This window comes from Perognathus longimembris, chromosome 2 (assembly GCF_023159225.1).
Source record: "Perognathus longimembris pacificus isolate PPM17 chromosome 2, ASM2315922v1, whole genome shotgun sequence".
Lineage (NCBI taxonomy): Eukaryota > Metazoa > Chordata > Mammalia > Rodentia > Heteromyidae > Perognathus > Perognathus longimembris.
The window spans coordinates 142,503,631-142,515,776 of NC_063162.1; the positions used below are offsets into that span (position 1 = coordinate 142,503,631).

At 37.8% G+C, this 12,146-nt stretch overlaps 1 protein-coding gene across 5 annotated transcripts in view; it reads left to right on the forward strand.

Moving 5' to 3' along the window:
- Window positions 1-10,917, forward strand: part of Trim24 (tripartite motif containing 24) — an 86,805-nt gene extending 75,888 nt beyond the window's left edge. For all 5 annotated transcript variants that reach the window (XM_048340288.1, XM_048340289.1, XM_048340290.1 and 2 more), the window contains 6 exons: window positions 1,125-1,293; window positions 2,553-2,878; window positions 4,799-4,931; window positions 5,820-5,894; window positions 8,715-8,864; window positions 9,675-10,917. In XM_048340288.1, coding sequence (XP_048196245.1) covers window positions 1,125-1,293; window positions 2,553-2,878; window positions 4,799-4,931; window positions 5,820-5,894; window positions 8,715-8,864; window positions 9,675-9,884 — 1,063 coding nt within the window. In that variant the 3' untranslated portion in view covers window positions 9,885-10,917. The remainder of the gene's footprint in view (window positions 1-1,124; window positions 1,294-2,552; window positions 2,879-4,798; window positions 4,932-5,819; window positions 5,895-8,714; window positions 8,865-9,674) is intronic.
- Window positions 10,918-12,146: the final 1,229 nt, after the last annotated feature.

Here is a 12,146-nt window from a genome sequence, read left to right on the forward strand (position 1 = left end):
TTCACATCTTGTCCTGTATGCTTCCTTTTTAATATGCACTTTAACTTCAACTAGATGTAACCTAATAGAATGTAAGTGCTATATGAATAGTTGTTATAACCATGTTGGTTAGGGAATAACCAGTGACCCCTAAAAGGTCTGCATTTTGTACAGATGTGTTTTTCTCCAGACTGGTTTCCATTCACCGCTGGTTGAACCCACAGATGGGGAACCCAGGGAGACCAAGAGCAGCCGTACATAAAGGCTCTAATTAGAATTCTCTGGTCTCTGCTTGCTATGTATTTACTAAATTAGTAAAGAGATTTAGGTACCTTATTTTTAGAGATTAAAAATATTTGTCTACAAGTTGAAAATAAATAGTACTTGATACAGAAAGGAACAACTAAGGAAACAGGAAAAACTAAGTCGAATCACAGCATTATTATAGGAACAAGTTTAGGGAAAACAATTGTTTTGTAAGAATCTCAGTGTTCTACTCTAATAGAAATTTACAATTGAGATTCTATTTTAAGTTACTGCTTTGCACTTCCCTTTATTACTATTTAAATTGCTCCTGCTTTTGACTTCCTTACTCAAAGAAGGCAATGTTTTCTGAGGAGAAACATTTCCTGTAGTCCTATAGAACACAGTAGCTGTGTAATATTTTCCCCCACTTTCTTTAAGTATCAGACAGAACACCAGAAGTGATGTGTCCTAGTTTTCATGCATTAACAAGCTGTTCATGAAAACATAAAGTTCTCTTTGTTACTTACTATAGAGGAAACTATTAGAGCCTTTTAAAGAATGCTATTTTTAAGTAAGTTTAATTATCCAATTAAATTATAGAGCCTCTGAATTATTTTAATTCAGATTTTATCTTTTCAGGTATATAATGTAACTGTTTAGACAGGTTGGTTTATAAAGCATTTTTATCATAAATAGAATGTGTACATATAGCAATTGAACAGTTGGAATTTCAGTTATGCATCATTTCTTGCTAATATAATAGTTACTGTTGTGAAGATAAAACATTATTCCAGAGTGCTATTATTGTACTTAATGTGAGGTTCATAATGTAACATTTTTAGATTTTTCATGGTGTCCTGCGCACTCTCTCTTTCTCTCTCTCCCTTTTACGCTTATAGCTCTGGCTCTTCCAGCAAACCAGCGGGAGCAGATTCTACTCACAAAGTCCCAGTGGTCATGTTGGAGCCAATTCGAATAAAACAAGAAAACAGTGGACCACCCGAAAATTATGATTTCCCTGTTGTTATAGTGAAACAAGAATCAGATGAAGAATCTAGACCTCAAAATGTAATTACATTGTTGCTTGTAATACTCTTCTTAGGAGGAAAGACAAAAGTATTCCCTACTGTAACCGGTCTAGTACAAGAACAGAAGGACAGAAAACTACACAAGGGGAGATCAGTGTTTGTACAGTATTTAAAACCATCTCATAGCCAGATATAAGTGGCTCGCACCTATAATCTTAGATACTCGGCAGCCTACCCTAGGAGTCTATGAGACTCTTATGTCCAATTAACTACCAGCAAACTGGAAGTGGCACTGTGGCTCAAGTGGCAGAGCTCTAGCCTTGAGCTAAAGGGCTCAGGGACTGCTCCCAGGCTGAGTTTCAAGCCTCAGGATTGGTTGGGGGGGGGGGGGAACGCCCAAGCAGACAAATGAGACAGACTCTTGTCTCTAATTAACCAGCAAAAAGCTAGAAGTGAAGGGGTGGCTCAGGTGGTAGAGGGCCACCTTGTGTGGAAAAGCCAAGTGAGAGCACTAGGCCCTGAGTTCGAGGCCAACTACATATAGTACACCCCCAAAAAACCATCCCATTGCACTGAGGAGAGTGTCATAGAGATGAGTATGTAAGTGTGATCAGTAAAAACAAAAGATTGTCCTATAGAGGAAGTGTGGTTACAATATATTTTATGGTTCTAAAGTAAACTGTTTACAGTCTATGGTGAAACAAATATCTGAATGCAGATAGACGTAAGCAATACAGTTAGGATATAAGCTTACTACACATTTTCAAAAATGTGGGAAGTAAACTGGAACCGTTTCCCTATGAAACAAAGATTTTTCAAAAACAACAATATTTAGTACAGACATACACTAATAAGTAGATGCTAACCATTAAACAGTTACAATGGTTCCTACAAACTAAAAAAATAATAAATCCTTAATACAAAATTTATTATGTGGTGGTGTAAAGGAGGATTGTTTGGAGTCAGTATGTCAGGTCCTACTTCCACGATCTTCCATAGGAAGAAAATTATATATGTGGCATTTAAAACTGAAAGTCCACCCAGCATAGTGGCTCATACCTCTAATCCCAGCTACTCAGGAGGTAGACATCAGTTGGGAGGATCACAGTTCAAGGCCAGCCTGGGCAAAATGTTAGTGATACCTCCCTCCATATCATTCAATAAGCCACGTGTGCTGATGGCATATACCTGTGATCCAATCTGTGTGGGAAGCTGTAGATGAGAGGACTGTGGACAGGGGCCAGCTGTGAACAGTAGGATCCTTCCTGAACACAGGCACTGTTCTCTCTCTTATTGCAGACCAACTATCCCAGAAGCATACTTACTTCCTTGCTCTTAAATAGTAGCCAAGGTTCTTCTTCTGAGGAACCTGTGCTGAGATCCGATGCCCCTGACAGCACAGGAGATCAGCCTGGGCTCCAGGAAAATTCCTCCAATGGAAAGGCCCAGTGGCTGGACGCCCCCCAGAAGTCGCCCCTTCATGTTGCGGAGACGAGGAAGGACGATGACCCCAATGAGGACTGGTGTGCGGTGTGTCAGAATGGAGGAGAGCTTCTATGTTGTGAAAAGTGCCCCAAAGTCTTCCATCTCTCCTGCCATGTGCCCACCTTGGCAAATTTTCCAAGGTAAGATAGTGTTTCTCTTCCCCCACTACTCTTTCAGTGTGGCTCAGTGATAGAGTGCCTGGCTAGAATAGACATGGCATGGCATTCCATCCTTAGTGCTATAAAGAATATTCTTAAATAATGGCACTGCTTGTGGTGATCTTCATTACATAAAATCTTTGTAGAGATTTAAATTGGACTCGGCAGAAATACATACACTAACATTTCTAATATAATTTTCTATACCTCCTTTTCCTTGTTCTTCATACACACACACACACATACATACACATACACACACACACACACACATATATATATACATATATACCCTAGTCAGCCATGACAATTAAGAAATAAATAAAAGCTAGGTATACCAAACTTCCACCAGTCTTGAGCAAAAAAGCTAAAGGATAGCACATAGTCCATGAGTTCAAATACAGGTACTGGCACAAAAATAACAGACCTAGGCATGGCAGTACACACCCATAATCCCAGCACTAGGGAACTAAAGCATTTAAAATTGAAAACCTGCCCGGCGTGGTGGTTCACACTGCACTATTTCTCACAGTTTTTGGTTAAACGCATCCATTAAGAAGGTTTAGTCCCACATGCGCTACATAGTGAAACCGTTTCATCACTCATAAATAAGTAGTCAAGTTAGTACAGGAGTTACCATGAAGAACAATGCTGATCGGGCATATTTTCTACACAAGCGAAGACATTTTGTGTAAGTGTGCCGATACTAGGGCTTGACCTTAAAGAGTCTTGGGCACCTGCTCAAGCAAAAAACTTAAGTCATACCACCAGTTCTGGCTTTTTGCTGGTTAATTGAATTTCTCTGCCCTAGCTAGCATTAAACATCATTCCTGGGATCTCAGTCTCCTGAGTAGCTAAGATTACAAGAATAAGCCACCACTAATGCCCAGCCCACAGTGAGTATATCTTACTTCCCAGGCGCTGGGCTTTATTAGTCACAGATGTCTCAATAAGTTGATGATGATGATGATGACGAGATACTGGGTTAATCTCTCAGTTCTTTCAAGGCTATAGTTCCTTAAATTTAATTAATTTCAAGCTTATAGTTCTGAGAATATTACTAGTAGTTTTCTTTTTCCTGAAGGCTTTGGGGGAAAATCTGCCTCACATACAGATAAATCTCACAGTTATACTTTTTTTTTTTTTTTTTTTGCCTGTCCTGGAACTTGAACTCTGAGCCTAAGCACTGTCCCTGAGCTTCTTTTTGCTCAAGGCCAGCATGCCACAGTGCCACTTCCAGCTTCTTCTGTATATGTGGTGCTGAGGAATCGAACCCAGGGCTTCATGCATGCTAGGCAAGCACTCTACCACTAGGCCATATTCCCAGCCCATTCTTGCCTTTCATTAGACTTTACTATTAACATACACTTAGGCCTGTGCATTAAGTTTCTACTATTTCCTCTCTGAGCCAGATGCTCTGTATCTACTAGGTTAGGTATGTCATAACTACTCTTGTGATTAAAATTCATGCTCAGTAAAGCAAAGATGGCTTGGGGGAGATGAGAAAGGGAAGCAGTGAGAGAGAGACATGCTTTAGAAATGTGTAGTAGAGCCAGATATGGTGGCATAGTCTATAATCCCAGCCCTTGGGAAGCTGAAGCAGGACAGGAGGGTCTTTTTTTTTTTTTTTGTCAGTCCTGGGACTTGAACTCAGGGCCAGGGCCCTGTCCCTGAGCTTCTCGAGGCTAGCACTCTACCACTTGAGCCACAGCGCCACTTCTAACTTTTTCCATTTATGTTGTATTGTGGAATCAAACCCAGGGCTTCATGCATGCTAGACAAGTACTCTACCACTAAGCCACATTCCCAGCCCAATAAGTGGGTCTTGAGTTCAAGGACAGCCTGGGTATCTTGGGAAAAGATAGAAAGAAAGAAAAACTCAAAATTATATTATCCCAACAGTGGAGAATGGATTTGTACTTTTTGCCGAGATTTATCAAAACCTGAAGTTGAATATGATTGTGACGCTCCTAGTCATAACTCAGAAAAAAGGAAATCTGAAAGCCTTGTGAAGTTATCACCAATAGACAAAAGGGTAAGTCTCGAGCATTTCCATCCTAGCATGTCACACAGAATTTATCTTAACATGCATTCATTTTATATTGACTGCTTTTTCCTTTATGATTTTTTAATAAAAGAAGAGAAATTTCAAGTGACTAAGCACAAACTTTTTAATTTTAAAAAGTCAGTACCATATTTTATATATTTATATTTTATTTATTTTATAAATGTTTAAAAATACTCAACCTGAGTAGGACAGACTGTATCCTTATTACCTAAGTTTTTCTTCCTCAGAATCTGTTGAGAATAGAGAATGAGATGAGCTTTTGTCAATTCCATTCTTTCATCACATGATTCCAGGTTATTCCTCAAAGCTAGCTAATATGTAACAGCTTTTAATATTTAACACTACTACTACTACTACAACACTTTGAAGCCCCTCTGCTAAAGTATAAAGAGAACAGTGTTAGAATTGTTGCACACCAGGAGGCACAAACACTGCGGATACAATACCAGAGTGTTGACTGGGAAAAGAGAGCGTATAAGGAGAACAGGAAAGAACTCGAAGCGTGGAACCCTAGGACCTGACACCAGGAGGAAATAGTCCCACCTCTGGATCTCTTCATTAAAACTTCTGGTCTTCCTATATTAACCATTATTCACCACACACAAAGTAAAGTGAGCAATCATTACAAAGACCAAAGGTCTTTGTTCATTTAACTGCAAAGACTCTCAAATGCCATATACGTACTAAATCGTCAAGCACTATAGTTCATGACTATAGGAGCATAAAGCACCAGGATTCAGTATTTCTCCTGTATTAATCTAGCTTTAATTCTTACTGTCACTTTGAGACCTATAAAATTCTTCTTGAAAATAAGCTGTCGTTTCATTGATGTGTTATGTTTTTATTTTTGCTTAGAAGTGTGAACGCCTACTTTTGTTTCTTTACTGCCACGAAATGAGCCTGGCTTTTCAAGACCCTGTTCCTCTGACTGTAAGTGTTACTGTCATTTTGTACTTACTTGATCTATAGGTCTAGACTTAAAAGGATTTTAAGTTTTAATAGTAGAGAAAAGCTGAGGAAGGTATAGGTGTGGATCAACTGTTGGCTTCAAACACATTCAGACTGAAACTTTGATGTGACTTTGATGTATAAAGTGTTAGGAGGGCTCTACCACTGAAAATAGACTCTTCTATGAATGTCTGAAATACCTTTTTAAATTGAATGAATTCTTGACAGTTTGATACATTTTTAAAAATTAATGCAATGCTAGGAAGAAACTAGTAAATATATTTTGTGTATATCAACTTTTGCATGTATGAAAATATCACAGCAAAATTATTTCCTACAGTTAACATACACTAATAAATCTGTTTAAAAGTCACCATTAATGGCCAGAAAGCTACAGAATAGTCAACTTCTTTCTTTTGAGAACTGATGATCAAAGATGAAAAAAATAATAAACCTCTTTTAGGAGGGAGAGGGTAATAAAATTTGACACATGATCTGCTACTGGCTACATCCCAGCCCATAAATGGAAAGAAATGCTTCCATGGAAAGGGGTCTTTTATACCCAAAAGAAGCAGGGCAAATGAAGCAAAGCGCTGCCAGTTCAGCATTTTAAATTTTTTCAGTTTCATACATTAGGCCATGGGTACATTTCTTGTACTATTTGTTAACCTCTTCCCTCATTTCCCCTCCCTCTCTTTCTTCCCCTCTCCCCCAGCATTTTCAATTTTAACCCAGAGAAGTGGGAAGCCCAGAAGATGGTGGTGGAGCAATAGGGAATCACTCTAGCTCTCTCTTATCAGTTAGGATCCTAATGGCACACTTCACCCCAAGAAAACTACAACCAGGACTCTAGTGGCTGCTAGGCCAGGACTGGAGTGGGGATGATTTTTTCCTGCAGGACCCCACCTCCTCAAGACTCTCACCTGTCCCAGAGACCTAAACACAGCCCTCACCCTGTGGGAAGAAGATGCCAGCCCAGGACTTGAGTGGGGACTTAGACTGGGACAACTGCTCTTTAACGCATAGTGGGAAGCAGCCCTTCTCCCTAGGGTCCTTCCCTGGATTGTTGTTGGCTTTTAGATTTGATTTGTCGTCCTCATTTTCCATGAATTTTGTAATCATTCATTGTGAATTATGCATTTAGGGATTGTTGGCGTCATTCAGATTGTGTATTAAGTTCTTTGAAGGTGGAGAGGGGTGTATTAAGTTCAGTGGTGGATTCGCTGGATGGTTCTCTATCAGACATTCTAGCAACTTTTGGCTCTGGGTGGTACAAATAGTATAATGTGTCCTGGGGTCAGTTGTGAGGGCTATGCTCTGTGCAGGGTGGTCTGATGTCCTGGCCTGGGCTTAGACCCAGTGGCCGATTCCCATTATGTGCTACACAAGAAATAAAAGGGGATATCCAAAAGAAGAGTGCATGGAGGAAATGACAAAGACTATACAGGTCGTTCAAAAAGATTTGCAAAGATAGAAACACTACACACCTCATTAAAAGAAGAAATTAACACCCTGAGAACTGACTTCAACAAAGAGCGTGGAAGCATGAAAGGTTCAGTTTCCTTACTGCATAACCCATAAGCATTAGAATAAGTGAAACAAAAAATAGGGTATCAGGAGTTGAGGATAAAACAGAGAAATCAGAACAACAAAAAAAAATAAATAAAAGACATGGCTAAAACACTCGGAAATCCAAGAATTGGAAGATTCAGCCAAAAGATCAAACTTACACATAATTGGGATAGATGAGGGAGAATTCAAAACTAAAAGGCATTGAAAACCTATCCAACAAAATAATAGAAAACACTTCCAATCTGAAGAGAGAGAATCTCATCCACCTGACAGGCATGTAGACAGGATCCAGCACTCTACTCTCATCAAAGGACAAATCAACCAAACAGAAGAGAAGCAAAGAAGCATCTGAATTGAATGGCACTATAACCCAATGGACTTAACAGTTATTTACAGAGTATTCCACCCAACAAGCTCAGAGAGACCAGCGGTGCATCTTCTGTATACTGGGATGTGATGAACTATGCTGAATTCTAGATACACAGTGTGAAATCAAAAGAGAGAAACACAAAGGTGCAATGTCTACGGGCCTCTTCATATGCATAAAACAATATGCATACTGAAACAAGGGAAACCTTTTTTTTTTCTTATTTTTTTCCATTTTTGGTGATTCTGTGTCTTTCCCTTGTGTATGGTATATTCCAGTGTACATCTTCAGTAGTTTGCAAGAAACATATAGAACTCAAGGAGGAAAGGGTGAAAAAATGCAGCATGGAGCTCACTGGACACTGATGAAAGTGAACTATACATCTTGTGGATGGAGACGGGAGGGGACTGGGAGAGAATGAGGAAAGACACTGTATGAAAGGAAATTTACTCATTACCTGACTCAAGTGATTGTAATCTCTCCGTACATCACCTCTATAATAACAAAGCAGATTGTTTTAAAATGAGCACAGTAGAAACAGGTCAAATCCTACTAGATGTTTTACTCTTATTTAATAATTTCTTATTTACTGCTGAGGGACTATATAGGACATTTATGGGAATGTGTGAGGAAAATAATTGTCACAAGTTTTCTGTAAAACTGACTTAACTCATTTGCCAATATGTAGAAAATAGATCATTGTAAATTTTTTTTTTAATTGCTGCATATTACCATTAGCTTTCTTGAAAATGACAAAATAAAAAGAAAAGCAATAGAAACCAATTTCATGTCATGTTCTTTATACAATGTATTTAGGACAAGGCAGCAGTTAGTTATTGGTGTTATCTCATTTATTTTGCAAGGTGCCTGATTATTACAGAATAATTAAAAATCCCATGGACTTGTCAACTATCAAGAAAAGACTCCAAGAGGATTATTACATGTACACAAAGCCTGAAGATTTTGTAGCTGATTTCAGGTTGATCTTTCAAAACTGTGCTGAATTCAATGAGGTAAGGGGCCAGGGGAAGCAATACAATGTGTAGAAGTAATCTTAAAACAAACACCTTTTCAACAAAGAGACCAAGATGTCTATGCTAGAATAAATTCCCACCGTTTCAGGTCTTCAGGGTATACAAGAGGTTATTAGGAAGACTTTATTCCTATTTACTTTGAGTGCAAATACACACACAAAAAAGCTAATTAATAGAGACAACTTAGGAAATATTCTAAGTGTAAGAATTGTCATTCCTATCTTCATATCTTAAACCATAGCATTTCAAGACTTTAGTCTGTTGATATTTATCTTGAAATATTAAGTATATTATGTACAGAAGTTCTCTCTCAAAATTTTCTCATCTCCATCTGTCAGACTGAAGACTTGGTGCTGGATTGTCAGTGTGTTGCTCATTCTACAACACATTTCCTTTCATTTGTTCTACAACTACCCCTTTTGTGATTTTGTGGTTATGGCATTTTATTGATCTGTCTTTAGTAATCCAATCAATCCATTACTACCTCTTTTTGAACAATACAGTGAAGTGTGTGTGTGTGTGTGTGTACGTGTGTGTACGTGTACATACGTGCGCACGTGCCTATGTGCCCTAGGGCTTGAACTCAGGGCCTAGATGCTGTCCCTGAGCTTTTTTGTTCAAGGCTAGCACTCCTGACTTCTTGGTGGTTGGTTGGTTGGAATCTCATGGACTTTCCTACCTAAGCTGGCATCTCCCGAGTCGAAATGTAAATGATTGCTTTTATTAACTGTCTAAAATGTGGGCCTTCAGGTTTTTTTTTTAATTCCTACTTCTGTCTGTCTCCAACAGCCTGATTCAGAAGTAGCCAATGCTGGTATAAAACTTGAAAGTTATTTTGAAGAACTTCTAAAGAACCTTTATCCAGAAAAAAGATTTCCTAAACTTGAATTCAAGAATGAATCAGAGGATAATAGATGTAGCGATGACTCAGACGATGACTTTGTACAGCCCCGGAAGAAACGCCTCAAAAGCATCGAGGAACGCCAGTTGCTTAAATAAGCAGCGCCATTGGCATATGCTTATTTTTGGATTTGCTTTGTTCTATTGTTTCAAAAAAAAAAACAACTTGCCATTAATTTAACATCATACAGAGATGAGTTTGTGAGTCCTCTGATCTATTTTCAATGTTTACCAGACTTTGGTTTCCTGAAATTAAAATTTTTAACTTATAAAATGGATGTAAATGAATGGAAGAAAAGATGCAGAAGAAATTGAAGCACACAAGCAAGAAGAAAACAAACATGAAAGAACAAAGAAATGAAACCTTTTTTCCCACCTCTTGAGTGACAGCTACTAGAGAAAAGAAATTGACTTTGTGTGAACTCTCATTTGAAAATGTAATTTGAATGTGTGCATTAATCCATTTTTAGATTATGAATGCCACTGCCCATTGATTATGGTCCAAGCATATGAATTAGTTTACTGTTCTTAAAAGTACTACCAGGGCTTGGGTGGTAACAAACGTTCTTTCAACCAGGATTCCCACTGGTGTACCAAAAGGTTTGTAGAGTAGATATTCAGAAGGAATCTAATAGTATATCATGTAATATGGTGACTATATTAAAGAAATCAGGAAAACAAATGTTGATTTTTGCTTTTATTCTTGCCTTGTCTGTAGAAGTGTTTGGTATAGCAGGTTTTCAGGGCCATTTTCTCATCCATTTCTAGATGTAGATTTTGTTCAGCTGCTTCTCTTGAAAGAAGTTAAGTGCACACATGTTTGGTTTTGTTGTGTGTCTGTCTGTGGTTTATTGGTTTGTTTGTTTGTTTTTCAAGTGTCAGGTTAGTCCTTTTATAGCAAGCCCATAGCAGGTAGTAGAACTACCCAAAATCCAGCAGTGTGTATGAGTGTACCATATTTGATGTGAGGTTTCTTTAAATGTGCCCCTAAGGAACACTAAATACAATTGCCCTAAAAGGGGATACGTTTTTTTGTGTGTGTTGGTTTAGTTTTTATTTTCATCTGTCTTTATCATTTCAAATAAAAAATGTGTTTGGCACTTGGAAACAAGTTTGGAAGGGGCATTATAGGTAAAAATATTTCCTGTCTGGTTTTGTTTGGTGGCTTGCTCAATTGATTTTATTTTATTTTTTAAATCAGTACCTCAAATTCCAAGTTTGATTAGGCTCAATTCAGAATTTCTTTTTCTGATCTATCTTTTGGGGACAGGTAATTCTTAGTGGACAACACCCAACTAGCTTGGCTGACATCCACATGTTTTATTTTGTACAGTGGGCTTGGGGATTAGATGAATTGTCATTATAGCAAACTGAGAGAAGAAAGTCTCTGGGCCACATATACCAACATTAGACAAAATACTTACACATGAAGATTTTCAGTTTACCACAGTAAACCTTTATTAGTTAAACACTAAATTAATGTTTGACTGGAGGAAATTTCTCTCTCTAGGATGACAGAATAAAAATATAACTGATGGGAATTCTTTGATTCTTTCATATCTTGTACATTAAGACAAAAAGAACTTGTTTCTTTACCACATAGCATTTTTTGCTTAACATGGATAATTTGAAAAAAAATATTCTCTGAATAATTGATAGGATTTTCACATATCACTGGTAAGGAGAAAATAACTTACTAGCAGTAGCTTCTTGTGTCCTATATAGACTTATCTGTAATATGCCAACTATGTATTAATTGCTAAAAAGTCTTAATTTTCCAAGTGCATATTGCATCTTGATGTATCTTACATTATTTTAAATATACAGCTTACATTTGTTCTCCAAAGACTATTTGAGCAGATATTATAGTGACACATATGCCTGTTACTGTCTTATTGCTCCTCCAGCATCTTTATTCAGCACAGTGACTATGGAACTTTTGCTAATAATCCTATTATTCATACTTTACATTACTGCTCTGCTGATCATTTATTCTCCCCTACATAATTCCACAAAGCAACACGGGTAAATTTTTAAGAAAGAAAATGTGTAATTCTCTACCATACATCTGGGCCAGAATTTCTATTACTTATACCCCTATTCAGTGCCATGTTGACTTTTCAAACGGATACGTTCATATCACCATTACCATCTTCGGCTGAATGAAAGGCAGTAAAAGCCGTCTTTCCTCTAATAATAGTATAAATTATCATACTCAATACAAATGTCATGGGTTTCTCGCTCCATGTAATAAGTCCTATGACATCAGTAAAAAGTGCCAAGGCCCAAATGTGTTTCAACTAAATATCCTTCCATTCTATTCTATAATAGAAACTAGAAATTGAGCCTGACCACATCCTG